Below are 13,655 nucleotides of genomic sequence, written 5' to 3'. Positions count from 1 at the left end.
CATTCCAGGGTAGGGAGATTCAGGTGGTATACCAAGAAAGGAACAGGTTCAGAAGCAAGCAGCAGTGGTTTTAGACTCTAAAACTTGCAGAGGAATAAACAGTACAAAAATTCTAGTCCAAACTGGAGCCTGCAATTCTGTCGGTCTAAACCAGCAGAACTTCCCAGCTAGCTGACTGCAGTTGAGTCCAGCAGCAGTCTACTTTTGTTCAGACCTAAACCCAAGTCAGGAATTTGTAGAGCTCAGACAAAGGGGCAGCAATCATGCTTTGTCCTGGGAGCACTCAAAACTTAATAGGTCCTCAGCCTGAAATAATTCAACACTTAATATCCCAAGTAAGCAGCAGTAAGATAAGCCCAGATCTTCCCTTCAGAAGTGTACAGAACCAGGCCTTAACACCAAATTCAAAGTCAGAAAGTATACTGGAAGAATAAGCAAGCAAAAAAGATTTCAAGCATAAAACCTCCCATGGTGATGGTAATACTCGACACAAACCTAGAAGAAAATAATGGCTCCAAAATAGCTACAACCAAAGCTTTAAAGAAAATATGGGTACAAGTTGGACTAGATTTCTTTTAATAGCTGATTCAAAAGTTTAAAAAAGAATTAAATGTTTTTGTCAATGATATAAGAATGCTAGAGGAAGAAAATTGGAAAATGAGAGCTGTGGAAGAAAGAATTGAAAAGAGAAATTAGCAGTTTGGAACAAGAGGTATGAGACCTTGCCCAGGCAACAACTCCTTAAAAATAATTTGTAAGTGAACTAAAATAGAAGGTAATGACTCCATAAGATGAGAAGAAATACTTTAAGTCAAAAGACTGAAAAAATTTAAGAAAATGTAAGGCATCTCATACCATTATAAAAAAAAAAAATGAGCTGGAAGATAGAGTAGAATAATTTTAAGAACTGACTGCCTAAAAACTGTGACCAAAACAAGAGCCTAGACACCATATTTCAAGAATCTTATAAGAAAACTGCCCAGAACTCTTGAAACCAGAGGGCAAAATAGACATAGAATCAACCAGCCAGCCAAACGAAGCCCCCAAATTAAAACTCCTAAGAATATCATGTCCACAATCCAGAGCATCAGGATCAAAGAAAAAATAATGCAAGAAGTCAGAAATCAAAAATCAGAGTATCAAGATACCACAGTCAGTATCAATATGAGATTTAGTAGTCACCATCATGAAGGAGCAGAGAGCTTGGAATAAGAAACTTCAGAAGGCAAAAGATACGGGCTTATATCCAAGAATAACTTAATCAGCAAAACTGAGTATAATTCTAGCATAGAAAAATGCACAATTAATAAAATAGAAGATTTCCAAGTATTCCTAATGAAAATGCCTGAGCTGTGTAGAACCTTTTAAGCTTAAAACATAAAAAGGTAAACACAAATGAACAATCATGAAGGAATAAGTGGACAAACCAATGATATTCTGATATGGGGAGAAATCATTATCATCAGGGATCTTGCAGTCTAAATAGATTTGAGAAGGTTCTACCATGCCCCAATCTTGAAAACAATGGAAGTATACAAAAGAAATACACTGAGACAAAGGAAAGAAAGGTTAGGGGAAATTATCCCACATAATAAGACATGAGGGTAGATATCTATGCAAACAAGGAAGAGATTAGAATTAGGTTTGAACCGCACTTTCATCTGAAATGGGCAGAAAAGCAAAGTGCACACAGAGGGTACAAAAATTTATCTTACTCAGGGAAATGAGAGAAGGGCGATATGAGGAATTAGTAGGAGGGTACTTTAAGGAGGGATTAGTCTTAAGCAGAACGAACTAAGAATGTGTAAAAATACAGCTTTTATTGAAAAGGCAAAAATGTAATGGAATATTATTGTGCTGTAAGAAATAAAGAAGGGGGCGGCTAGGTGGCGCAGTGAATAGAGCACCGGCCCTGGAGTCAGGAGGACCTGGGTTCGGATCCAGCCTCAGACATGTAACACATAAACTAGATGTGTGATCCTGGGCAAGTCACTTAATCCCAATTGTCCTCCAAAAAGAAAAAAAAAATAGAAATAAAGAATATGGCTTCAGAGAAACTTGGGAAAACATAATGAATAGATGGAGAATGAAATAAACAGAACTTAAGAGTGCTACCCACTTCCAAATGGAGAGTGAAAGAATCAGTGGAAAATGAGAGATTTATTTATTTATTGGCCATAGCTAATGTGGAAATTTGTTTTGCTTGACTATATATGTTTGTCCCAGAAGTTTTTCTTTCATTCTTAGTTGGGGGAAGAGAAGGAATATGGATTTTTTTAAATATAAAACTAAGCAATATGTCTACCTCCTACCTGGAGCCTTTTCTGATCAATTCTTTAGTTGCTATTTCCCACCAAAATTACTTTTTATTTTTTTATCCTGTTTACATTTATTTATGTTCCCCTCTGCCTTATGAGGTAAGACTGTTTCTATTTTTCCTCTTTGTATCCAGTCCCCGTAATAAATGCTTCTTATGTTCATGCATCAATAGCAAATTAAATCTGTGACCAGGTGAAGTTTTGCCATCAACCTCAAGAGATACATGTCATAGAAACTACTGTCTATCCACACCTTTCATTAAGTTTCAAATATATCCCCTTTACCACATACATTGCTGTTACTCTGGTGGAGTACCCCTCACCTGGGCTTTTTAAAGTAGCTTTCTAAGTCATCTCTCTGTGCTGGTCTCTCCCTTACCCAAAACATGTCTCACTGCTTTGCTTTTCCTGCTTAAAAAATCTTAAAAGACTTCCTGTTGTATGTAGGACAAAATAAAAATTATCTTTTTAGCCCATCTGTCCAGTTTTATTGCATGGGCATGTTGTACCTGTACTACACAGACTCCAGCTAGCTGATCTTTTTTTTTTTTTAAAGCAATCGGGGGTTAAGTAACTTGCTCAAGGTTACATGGCCAGGTGTTTCTGGGTGGGTGCTAAGTTTTGATTATTTGATTGGGAGCCCAGATTTGATCCCCAGGTCATTCCAACACTGGAGCCAGTGCTCTCACTTGCTGTGCTACCTGGCTGCCCCTAGCTAGCTGATCTTAACATATAACTTCTCTCATTTTCTATTCTTATCCTCATTCCCATCCTTTGGGAATGCCAGCCATTCTTCCACACTTGGTTCCTATTTCCTCTGTGTCTTTTGGTAGTATGATATAGAGGATAGAGACTTAGAATCAGGAAGACCTGGATTCAGATTCATCCTCTGACATTAACAGAACTTGAGCAAGTCAGTTTCCCCGACCTTTACTTTATTCAGCTCTAAAATATGAGGTGAAACACCTGTCATATCTATCTCTAATGGATTTGTGATGAAGCTCAAATGAGCCAATATATGTAAAGTTCCTTTGAAATACTATATAGATGTCCATTATATAACTTCCATCAAATTTCCCTAGATTAGTGATATTTCACTCTTAGAACTTTTTCATTGTCATATTTGGATCTCTCCTTTGACATCATTGCATTCTGCTTCACATCATAGTCATGCTTATTTGTGCATATGTGTTTTCTAACCCCACACTCACCTAGATGATAATATCTTTGAGAGTCAGGGTACTATATTGCTTTTCATCCATATATCCCAAGTTCATTTTTCTACATAATAATTTTCTTATATATTTGAATTGAATTTAGAATAATAGATGCATAGTGACTGGTCCTATACCTAATGCTTTTTCAGTTTAGGTAGTTGTAGCAGCAAGCACCCCAAGCATCCTCAGGGTTTGCTGCCAACACAGGTTCTTGGATCTGCTTTGATAAAGGAAAGCAATTCAAAATGGGTTAACAAGCTTACTTTAATCAGTCAAACATATATCGTTTATCTAGTTCAGGGGAAAAAAGTCAGCACCCCGAACTTCAGAATACACAGACAGAATTATCAAGACAGAAACAGATCAAGTAGATAGATTTCCAAACTGTCCAACCATTACATCCATACCCAGTCAACATCTGGGTTTTTTCAAGGGGGGGGGGGGGGCCCTCCGGACAACGGCTTCCCAGAATCCATATCAAATCACAGAATACTTCTCAAAGTGAGCCCCCAAAACAAAGCTACACATCAGGGGTTATATAGCCTGCTCCTGGCTCAGAGAATGTAACAACCTTCTGGACCCACTGGCCAATCAAGAAGTATCTACTGAAAAACAAGCCTCCCACCCCAGGCTCCAGGTGCACTTTAGCCTAGGGGCAGGGAAGATCCTTAAAATTTACATTCCCATTACAGAAGTCCTTGTCATTCTCTTATGGCAAAACCTTCCAAAAAACCAAGGTAACCTTTGTGCCTCAGTAAAGTATCCAATCTTGACTTTAGTATAATATGTAATTTTTTTATGACTTGATTATACCTTTGAGACAATTGGTTTTTATGTACCATCTTTTAATCTACAGGTAATTAATCATAAATTATATAAAAGTCGTTCAGAATTTGACAGTGAAATTGACAGTGTCCTTGAAGAGTTCTCCGTTGACCTAGTCTGTCTTGCAGGATTTATGAGAATTCTGTCTGGTCCTTTTGTCCAAAAATGGAATGGTAAGTAGTTTATTTATTTAACAACTCTAAGCCAGCCCAAAAGACAATCTTTGGTATTAAGTTTTTGTTCCATAAAGTGAAATGTTTGAGATTTTATTTCTGTGCAAAGTAGTCTAAGCAACTTCTAAAGGTGAGAATTTTTTTTTTATCATAACCATTCACAGAGTTTTAATGCATGTCTGTGGACCAGAATACTTTTCTCATTTTCCCTTGGTCTGCTAAATATTAATGTTCTTTCTAAAATTAGAATAAGTTGAGAGGTTTGTTTTGTTTATATGCTCAGTGATAAATTCTTTTCTACCAAAAATCCTAGAAATGTTTTGAAGTAGTAGATTTGTCAGACCTGTTTCTTTAGATTATGTGAGAAGGCTGAATTGAAACAAGTTTATGAGCATTTATTTTTTATATCAATATTCTCATGATTAATGGCCTATAAATCATGAAATCCTGCAAAATCTAAAGTGAGAGGTGTGGGGGTATTGAGATTGTGTTTTACAATGACATTATAGACCTGAGTGACTGGAATGAGAGCAGTGCCTTCAACAACTATAAGAAAGTTCAGAAAAGTAGAGGGTGGACTGAAAAGATAATGAAGTCTGTTTTTAACATGTTGGGATTGAGATTCCTATGAGACAGCATGTTTGAAATGGACCATTGAACAGTTTGTCACACGGGAAAATTTAAACCCAGAAAGATTAAATGATTTGCATAGAATCACAGAGCTAATTAATTGCAGAGCAAAGACTAGAAATCATATCTCTTTGCTCCCACTCCAATATACCTTCCATTTTGCTGCGCTATATTATTTAAAGTCAGGGTGAGATAGTAATTATGTATACATCTCCCACATAGAAAGTTTTACTTCTGATACCCCTCATTTTTATGTACTCCCTAAACATATACCCAGCTTCCCAGTGAATTTTCTACCATAGAAAGTTACCTTTCATTCTCACTACATACCTTCTTCCTTCCATTATTCCTACTTTTAGCTTTTCACTGCCTACTGAACTTTTTCACAGTTGCCTATTAAACTTTTCAGAATGATGGACCAAGGGGGGTGGTTAGGTGGCACAGTGAATTGAGCAGCAGCCCTGGAGTCAGGAGGGCCTGAGTTCAAATCTGGCCTCAAACACTTAACATTTACTAGCCGTGTAACCTTGGGCAAGTCACTTAACCCCAATTGCCCTGCCCTCACCCTTCCAAAAAGGAAAAAAAAAACCGGAATGATGGACCAAGAGACCCTACTTCCACACCATTACATGTGCTGCGCCTTGTCTTTACTCTTAGAGTATCCACCTTAGTTGAAGCCCTCATCACTTCTCACACTGATTATCACAGTAGTCTCCTAGTTTCCCTCCCTCAAGTCTCTCTCCATTCCAATCTATCTTTCACATGGCTAACAGTGATTTTACTTAATCACGTATGTTCTTATGGTCGTTCTCTCTCCTCCCACCCACCCCATTAGTCCCTTCCTCTTCCCTACCTTTAGAATGAGCACAGGTTAGAGGGATTGTTTTCACGCATAAGGATTGTTTCATCCCTAGAGCCTAGCACAAATGCCTGGCACATAGTAGGCACTTAATATTTATTTGTTTATTTATTGAGTCACCATGCCTCTTCTACTTGTGACTTGCATCCTTGAGGATGTTATCCCTTGACAGTCTTCACTACCACATCAACTTCAGAAGGATTAGACAAGGGAGAGAGGAGGAAAAAAATCCCCTCCTGCTACCTTCACTAGATATACCTCATACCTGGCATATCTTCACAATGGTGCTTGTGCCTTTTCTCATGCTTTCTGGCTTCCTCGACAAGAAGAAAGAAATGAATAGGTATACTCTTTGTTCCCCATAACTTCCAGACCCCCACTGCAATAATTATTCAACAGTCTGAAGTTTTCTCTATCTGTATAACCCTATCCAGATCCTGATGGTAGTCTTCTGTTGGCTCTCAGGTCATTCTCCCTGCTTTCTTGAGTTTCACATGAAACCCACAGTATTCCCTTCTACTTGCCTTTGCATGTGGAACGACTTCAGTTTATCAGTTGATGTCCGCAAATATCCTGAGTCGCATTTAACTTCTCCAACTTCTATATCTATATCTTCATTCCACCTCAGTCACACAGAGATGGTCACACCTTTCTGATCTCAACAATATCATCCATAAGTATTCTATATTTCCTTAAGTCTGAACTCCCATATTTTGACACTGACTATTGATAGGATGGTCTCCTATCCTTCCATTTCTATTCAAGTTTTCTCCTTCTAAACCAATTCTTTATCTTCATTTTTAACATCCCTCCTTCTCCTACTCCAGGCCTGCACAACATGCAGCCCACTAATGCATTTCAGGTGGCCCTCAAAAAATGTGGAGGATGTAAAAACTGGCCTGCACAACATACAGCCTGCGGGCCTTACTGGCTTTACTCCCTCCCTTTGAAATCTTGTCTCTATAGTTACCCAGTTCTCTCATAAACTCTGTTCTGTTCTTGAATTCCTTGCCACCCACCATTTATCTTTTATGTATATCCTGCACTGTTGAAAGAAACCACATAACTCCCAACTAGGTTGTCCACTACATTATGTTTGTATTACCTAATCTCAATTGGGCTGTAATTACTGAATAGCAACTCTTATTTTCCCCTCCTTGGCTTTCTATCCTACTTCCCACAGTGCTGGTTCTAAATCTTATTTCTACATAAACCTTCTGTGCTAGTTACCCACAGCAGAGGACTCCACCTCTTACTTTTCCAAGGGAAAGAGAAGAAATCCATCTTAGGGTTGCTCCTTTCCCCATCCCCATTCTTTTCTTTGTTGCAGGCTGTAATAGAAAGATGACCTTTCTTCTCAGTGTGGCAAATCCACTACTTATGCTCTTCATCATGAATTCTCCCAGTGCTTGCTTTTTGATTACCATCCCATCTTCAATCACAACTATCTCCTTATTTGCTGATTCCTGCTTCATACAAACATGCCTGGATCTTTCCATCTTTTAAAATCACATCGACCAAGAATTGAGTCAAATTTATAAGAATACAAGTCATTCCCCAATTAATAAATGGTCAAAGGATATGAACAGGCAGTTTTCAGAGAAAGAAATTAAAGCTATCCATAAGCACATGAAGAAATGCTCTAATTCACTACTGATTAAAGAAATGCAAATCAAAACAACTGAGGTACCACATCTCACCAGTCAGATTGGTTAAGATGACAAAACAGGAAAATGACAAATGCTGGAGAGGATGTGGGCAAATTGGAACACTAATGCATTGCTGGTGGAGTTGTGAATTGATCCAGCCTTTCTGGAGAGCAATCTGGAATTATGCCCAAAGGGCTATAAATACTTTCATACCCTTTGACCCAGCAATACCACTCCTAGGGTTATATCCCAAAGAGATCATAGAAATGAGAGAAAGACCCATATGTACAAAAATGTTTATAGCAGCTCTTTGTGTGGTAGCAGAGAATTGGAAATTAAGGGGGTGCCCATCAATTGGGGAATGGCTGAATAAGTTGTAGTATATGCATGTTATGGAATACTATTGTGCTATAAGAAATGAGGAGCAGAACCAGGAGAAATTTGTACACAATTACAGACACAACATATGTGTGATGAACCAACTTTGATAGACTGGACTCCTCTCAGCAATGCAGTGATATAAGTCAATCCCAAAAGACTCATGATGGAGAGAAATATGTGCATCCAGAGAAAGAACTAGAAAGAACTAAGTTTATATCCAGGTGGAAGCAAAATACCTGATCTTTTTCCTTCTCTTATTTGGTTTTATGTCCTCTTTACCATTTTTCATTCCAGCTGGTACAATCCATCCTTATAACCTGACTAATGTATAATGTGAAAGTATCTACAGATCCTATACTTGACTATAAGCCGCCATGGGGGGGGGGGGACAAAATGTGAAACTCAAGGAATTGTGGAATTGAATCCTGTAAACTAAAAGGAAACAAACAAATTAATAAAAAAAAAATAAAAAATGCATGATAAAATCACATCAACCTGCCATTCCATGAAATAATCATCCTCAATCTTTTCTGTTTTGTAAGCAGCCTCCCAGAAAAATCATTTCTCAGTCTCTAGCAATCTGGTTTTCAGCCTCATCACTCAATTAAAACTGCTGCATCCAAAATTACATGTTATCTCTTAATTGCTAAATCTGATTCAGACCTTGCCCTTCTTGGTCTCTGCAGCTTTTAACAGTATTTTCTTCTGTGTAACTACTTCAGAGTTAGCCTATGTTGAATCTTCATCCATATCTTTCTCCCCCTCCCCCCCTCTTACCTCCCTAAACCCTTTCTTCATCATCTCCTCATCTCTCTTTAATTGTCCTCTTAGCAGGGACTCCTAAATCTGCATGTCTAGCCCTATTCTCTCTCCCAAATTCTAGGCCCATAGTACTAACTATTAGATGTCCCTTAGACATCTCAAAATTATTGTGTCCAAAATAGGAGTAATTATCTTTGCACCAGGGTGGCTAGGTGGCACAGTGAATAGAGCATAGGCCCTGGAGTCAGGAGGACCTGAGTTCAAATCTGGCCTCAAACACTTAACACTTACTAGCCACGTGACCTTGGGCAAGTCACTTAACCAATTAACAAATCAATTGCTCTGCCTTCCCCCTTTCAAAAAGCCCCCCCAAAAAATTTATCTTTGCACCTTCAACTGTTCATCTTCAAACTTCCCTATTTCTGTTGAAACCCTTCCCCTCATCCCTACCATTCCAATCACCCAAAGTCTTCCTGGACTTTCCCCCTTCCTATCCAATCATTTGTCAAGTCTTGGCACTTGTATTTGTGTAACATCTTTTGCACACCCCTCCTAGTCCAGGCTCTCATCACCCCTCATCTTCCTAATCCACCTTCTTGCTTCCAGTCTTTCCACTTGCCAATCCATCTTCCACCCCATGTCAAAATGACGTTCTTAAAGGATGCTTCACCCAGGTTATTCTACTGTTTAAGAATCTCCTGGGGTGGCTAGGTGGCACAGTGAATAGAGCACCAACCCTGGAGTCAGGAGGACCTGAGTTCAAATCTGGCCTCAGACACTTAACACTTCCTAACCACATAACCTTGGGCGAGTCATTTAACCCCAATTGCCCTGCCTTCCCCCCTCCCCAAAGCAAAAAAAAAAATCCTGTAGTTTTCCTCTTGCCCTAGAATATATAAATTACACAGTTATTTGTAGTATTACTCTGCATAAATCCACCCTTCTAGGTTTATTTCACATTGTCCCATTATATACTCAGTGTTACAGCCAAGCCAAGCTACTTAACATTCCTTCAACTCTGCAGGTTATCCACCCACCTACCCAACATTTCCATATCTTTGCACAGGCTCTAGTCTCTGCCTACCTAGCTAGGTAAGACAATGGATAGACCCCTGCTCCTGGAGTCAGGAAGACTTCATATCTACCCTCAGACACTTACTAGCTGTGTGACCCTGGGCAAGTCATAATAATAGTACCTTCCTCACAAGATTTTTGTGAGGATAAAATGAAAGAATATTTGAAAAGTAATTAGTACAACACCTTGCACATAGTAGGTGCTTATAAATGCTTATTCCCTTCCCCCTCTTCCTCTTAAAATACTTAGCATCCTTCAAGGATCGACTCTTTTGTGGCCTCATATGGGAAACCTCCTCTGAATTCCCATAATCAGTTTTATTTCTGTCCTCAAATTGTGGATATGTGGGTATGTGTGTGTGTATGTAAGAGTATAAGTTCCTTGATTGCTAGAATCTTAAAAATGGTGACTGAAAGCTATAACACTATTAGCATTAGTTCTGTATAATACTTAAGTCATAGTATGTATTAAATAGGTACTTAGCAAAAGATGTAACTATTATAAAGTCATCCTGCATGTGATGGACCTGATCTGTGTCAATAGTACAATTCTGCATCCGGGAGGTCTAAACTCTAATCACAGTTTTTTGTTTTAATTTCTAGGTAAAATACTCAACATCCACCCATCATTGCTCCCTTCTTTTAAGGGTTCAAATGCCCATGAGCAGGTTCTTGAAGCTGGAGTGAGAGTCACTGGCTGTACAGTACATTTTGTGACTGTAAGTCTCTTTCCTTCCTAAAAAATTAGCTGCTTTAAAGTTATACAGATAATTTGTAATGGCTAAGGTTAGCTTTGTATATATTGAAAGCAAATTTTCTTTTTGTAGGAACAAGTGGATTCTGGACAAATTATTGTTCAAGAGGCTGTCCCAGTAATGAGAGGTGACACTGTTGCAACTTTATCGGAAAGAGTAAAAATAGCAGAGCATAAAGCATTTCCCGCTGCTTTACAGATGGTGGCCAGTGGTTCAGTAAAACTTGGAGAAAATGGAAAAATTTGTTGGAGTAAAGAGGAATAAAGCACCATAAATTTAGAGAGAAAGAATTTGTATTTAGGGGGTGGCTAGGTGGCGCAGTGAATAGAGCACTGGCCCTGGAGTCAGGAGTACTTGCGTTCAAATCCGGCCTCATACACTTAACACAAAAAAAAACTAGCCATATGACCTTGGGCAAGTCACTTAACCCCAATTGCCCTCCAAAAAAAAAAATTTGTATTTATCTGTCAAGTGTGGTTATTTGTACTTTCTGTCATGCATACAAAATACTAGCAAACAGAGGAGAAACCTTTACATCTGTTTGTTTAAAAAAAATCCTATTCCTTACTAACAACAGCCCTCCACATAAGATTAATATATCACCCATATGTACAAAAATACTTATAGCAGCTCTTTTTGTGGTGGCAAAGAATTAGAAATTGAGGGGATGCTCATTGGGGAATGACTGAACAAATTGTGCTGTACATGGTCGTGATGGAATGCTGTCGTGCTATAAGAAGAGCAGATTGATTTCAAAAAAACCTGGAAAGATTTATATGGACGGATGTGAAGTGAGCAGAACCAGAACACTGTACACAGTAACAGCAATATTGTGTAAGTATGAATGACTTAAAATATTCTGATCCAAGACAATTCCAGAGGACAGAGGATGAAAAATGGTATCCACCTCCAGTGGAAGAACTAATGGAAACTGAAATTGAAGCATAGTTTTTTTTACTTTTCTATTTTTCTTGGTTTTTGTTTTTCTTTTGCAAGATGGCTAATACAGAAATGTTTTGCAGGGCCTCATATGTATAATTGAAATCAAATTGCTTGCTTCTTCAAGAAGGGAGAGAATTTGGAACTCAAAATTTTCTTTAAATGATTGTTAAAAATATTTTATTACATGTAATTGGGAAACATTTAACAAAATTAATAAAAATATATTTAAAAAGAAAATAAAAATAAGATGATATCATAAAGACTAGCTGAGAAACCTGTCTACTTCCCATATAATACCAAACTTAACATAAAATAAAGCTCTCTATATGTGAAACAAATATACAAATAACTGTCTTAAATCTCACATGATTATCTAAGCTTTAGCTAGACGGTTGTCTTTTCATTCCCCGTCAAACAAGATGTCAAATTTCTCCATCCATCAAACAGGACTTTACCCTGACCCCTTCCTCATCTTTCCTATTCTGTCCCTCTGATCTTTATCACTTGTCATTCTTTAAATATTTTTTTTTTCATTCAGCAAACTAAGCAGGCTAATGTGTTGATTTAAATTGCAGTTAAAGCCTCTTCCTCAAGCTGTATATATGTACTGCTTTAAATTTCCTCCTTACCGACTTTTCCCTCTTTGTTCTTTAATTTAGAGGCTTTAATCATCCTTAGATAACACCCCAGTTTCAGAAAGAAACTTATAAGCTTCTTGTATCTCACTAACAGCATACAATTTTCTGGTATCCAACTATTTTGACACTATAATTATCCAAAAGATTGTAAAACCAGAATGTTGCCTTCTCCAATCGACCCAGGTTTTGACTCCTTATATACAGCATTTCTTCAGAGCTTTGAAGCTTACCAAGTGCATTATGTTTTGATAAGTCATTTGATCCTCACAACAGCCTTGTGAGATAGGTACTTTTATCCTCATTTTACAGATGAGGAAACAGCCTGAGAGGTTAAATGACTTAACCAGGGTCACTCTGGTGTGTTTGTGTGTAAGGCATTAAACTCATGTCTTCCTGACTCTTGAGTCCCACTCTCTATGTACTATGTCACTCTTATACACATACCTATTTGCGCATACACTACACAGACATATGTGTGTGTACAGTATCCCCTGAGAATCTTAGTGCAGTTCTAAGCTATTAAAAGAAGCCAACTTCTAAGCTTAATAGTTTAGAATAGAGGTTCCCAAACTTATTTGGCCTGCTGCTCCCTTTAAAAAAAAAAATTTACTTGCCCTTCCCTCCAATCTACTTTCTTTAATGCTTTAATGGGTTTTTATTTTTTAATTTGCATCGTTTCCAAAAAATGTAATTTTTTTACATGATGCATCTTTAATAATTTATTGTAAATTTGTGGGGGTTTTCCTGCATTAAAATTTTGATGATGCAATATTACATCATATAACTTATGTTGTAAACAAGTCATTACATGCACATATTTCTACTGATACATGCTGGACTTGCCCACAATGTACCACACACTGGCCTCGCAACACTTACTTGTTAAGACCTGTGGGCAGACTTGACCACTGATTGGTTAAAACTTTCATTTTGTGTGGAAAAATAATGTAATCACTATGACTTTAACTCTTACAAAACAGATGAAACATGTATGAATGGTTTTTCAAAATTTCCTTTTCTTAATGCTTCCACTGCCCCCTTAATTTTATTCAACACCCCCCAATTGCACCCAAGGCTACTTACTATCCACCCCACTTCCAACTATCTATCTACACTAAGTTTGCTGTGGGATGCGATTGAAGTGAAAAGATCTACTACCTAATAGCAAGAGTGATTTTTGGGAAAGCTCGCAACCCTCAGGGCAAGGCCCCATTTTGGAATTTTCTAGTTGAGTCTGTCAGTATTTTACAGTGTACAGCCTACAATATTCACCTGTACTCAGGGTTAGAATACTACTGCATACTCAAGTTCACTAACAGCTGAGCAGTTCTCAGTTTATACCAAAGGAAAGCTTATTCTCATTCCACAAGGTATGATTAGCAACAAAGCTAAAAAGGGGATCATGCATGTGAGTTCAAATTATTTGTGGTAA

At 37.9% G+C, this 13,655-nt stretch overlaps 1 protein-coding gene across 5 annotated transcripts in view; it reads left to right on the top strand.

Annotated features, from left to right (window-relative positions):
- GART (phosphoribosylglycinamide formyltransferase, phosphoribosylglycinamide synthetase, phosphoribosylaminoimidazole synthetase) overlaps positions 1-11,845 on the top strand; it is a 46,080-nt gene extending 34,235 nt beyond the window's left edge. For all 5 annotated transcript variants that reach the window (XM_069074936.1, XM_069074937.1, XM_069074938.1 and 2 more), the window contains 3 exons: positions 4,392-4,533; positions 10,492-10,607; positions 10,716-11,845. In XM_069074936.1, the coding sequence (XP_068931037.1) occupies positions 4,392-4,533; positions 10,492-10,607; positions 10,716-10,907 (450 nt within the window). In that variant the 3' untranslated portion in view covers positions 10,908-11,845. The remainder of the gene's footprint in view (positions 1-4,391; positions 4,534-10,491; positions 10,608-10,715) is intronic.
- Positions 11,846-13,655: the final 1,810 nt, after the last annotated feature.

This window comes from Petaurus breviceps, unplaced genomic scaffold (assembly GCF_028583685.1).
Source record: "Petaurus breviceps papuanus isolate PSGF00001 unplaced genomic scaffold, PetGlider_PUasm1.0 90897, whole genome shotgun sequence".
Lineage (NCBI taxonomy): Eukaryota > Metazoa > Chordata > Mammalia > Diprotodontia > Petauridae > Petaurus > Petaurus breviceps.
This window is presented reverse-complemented; position numbering and strand designations above follow the sequence as displayed.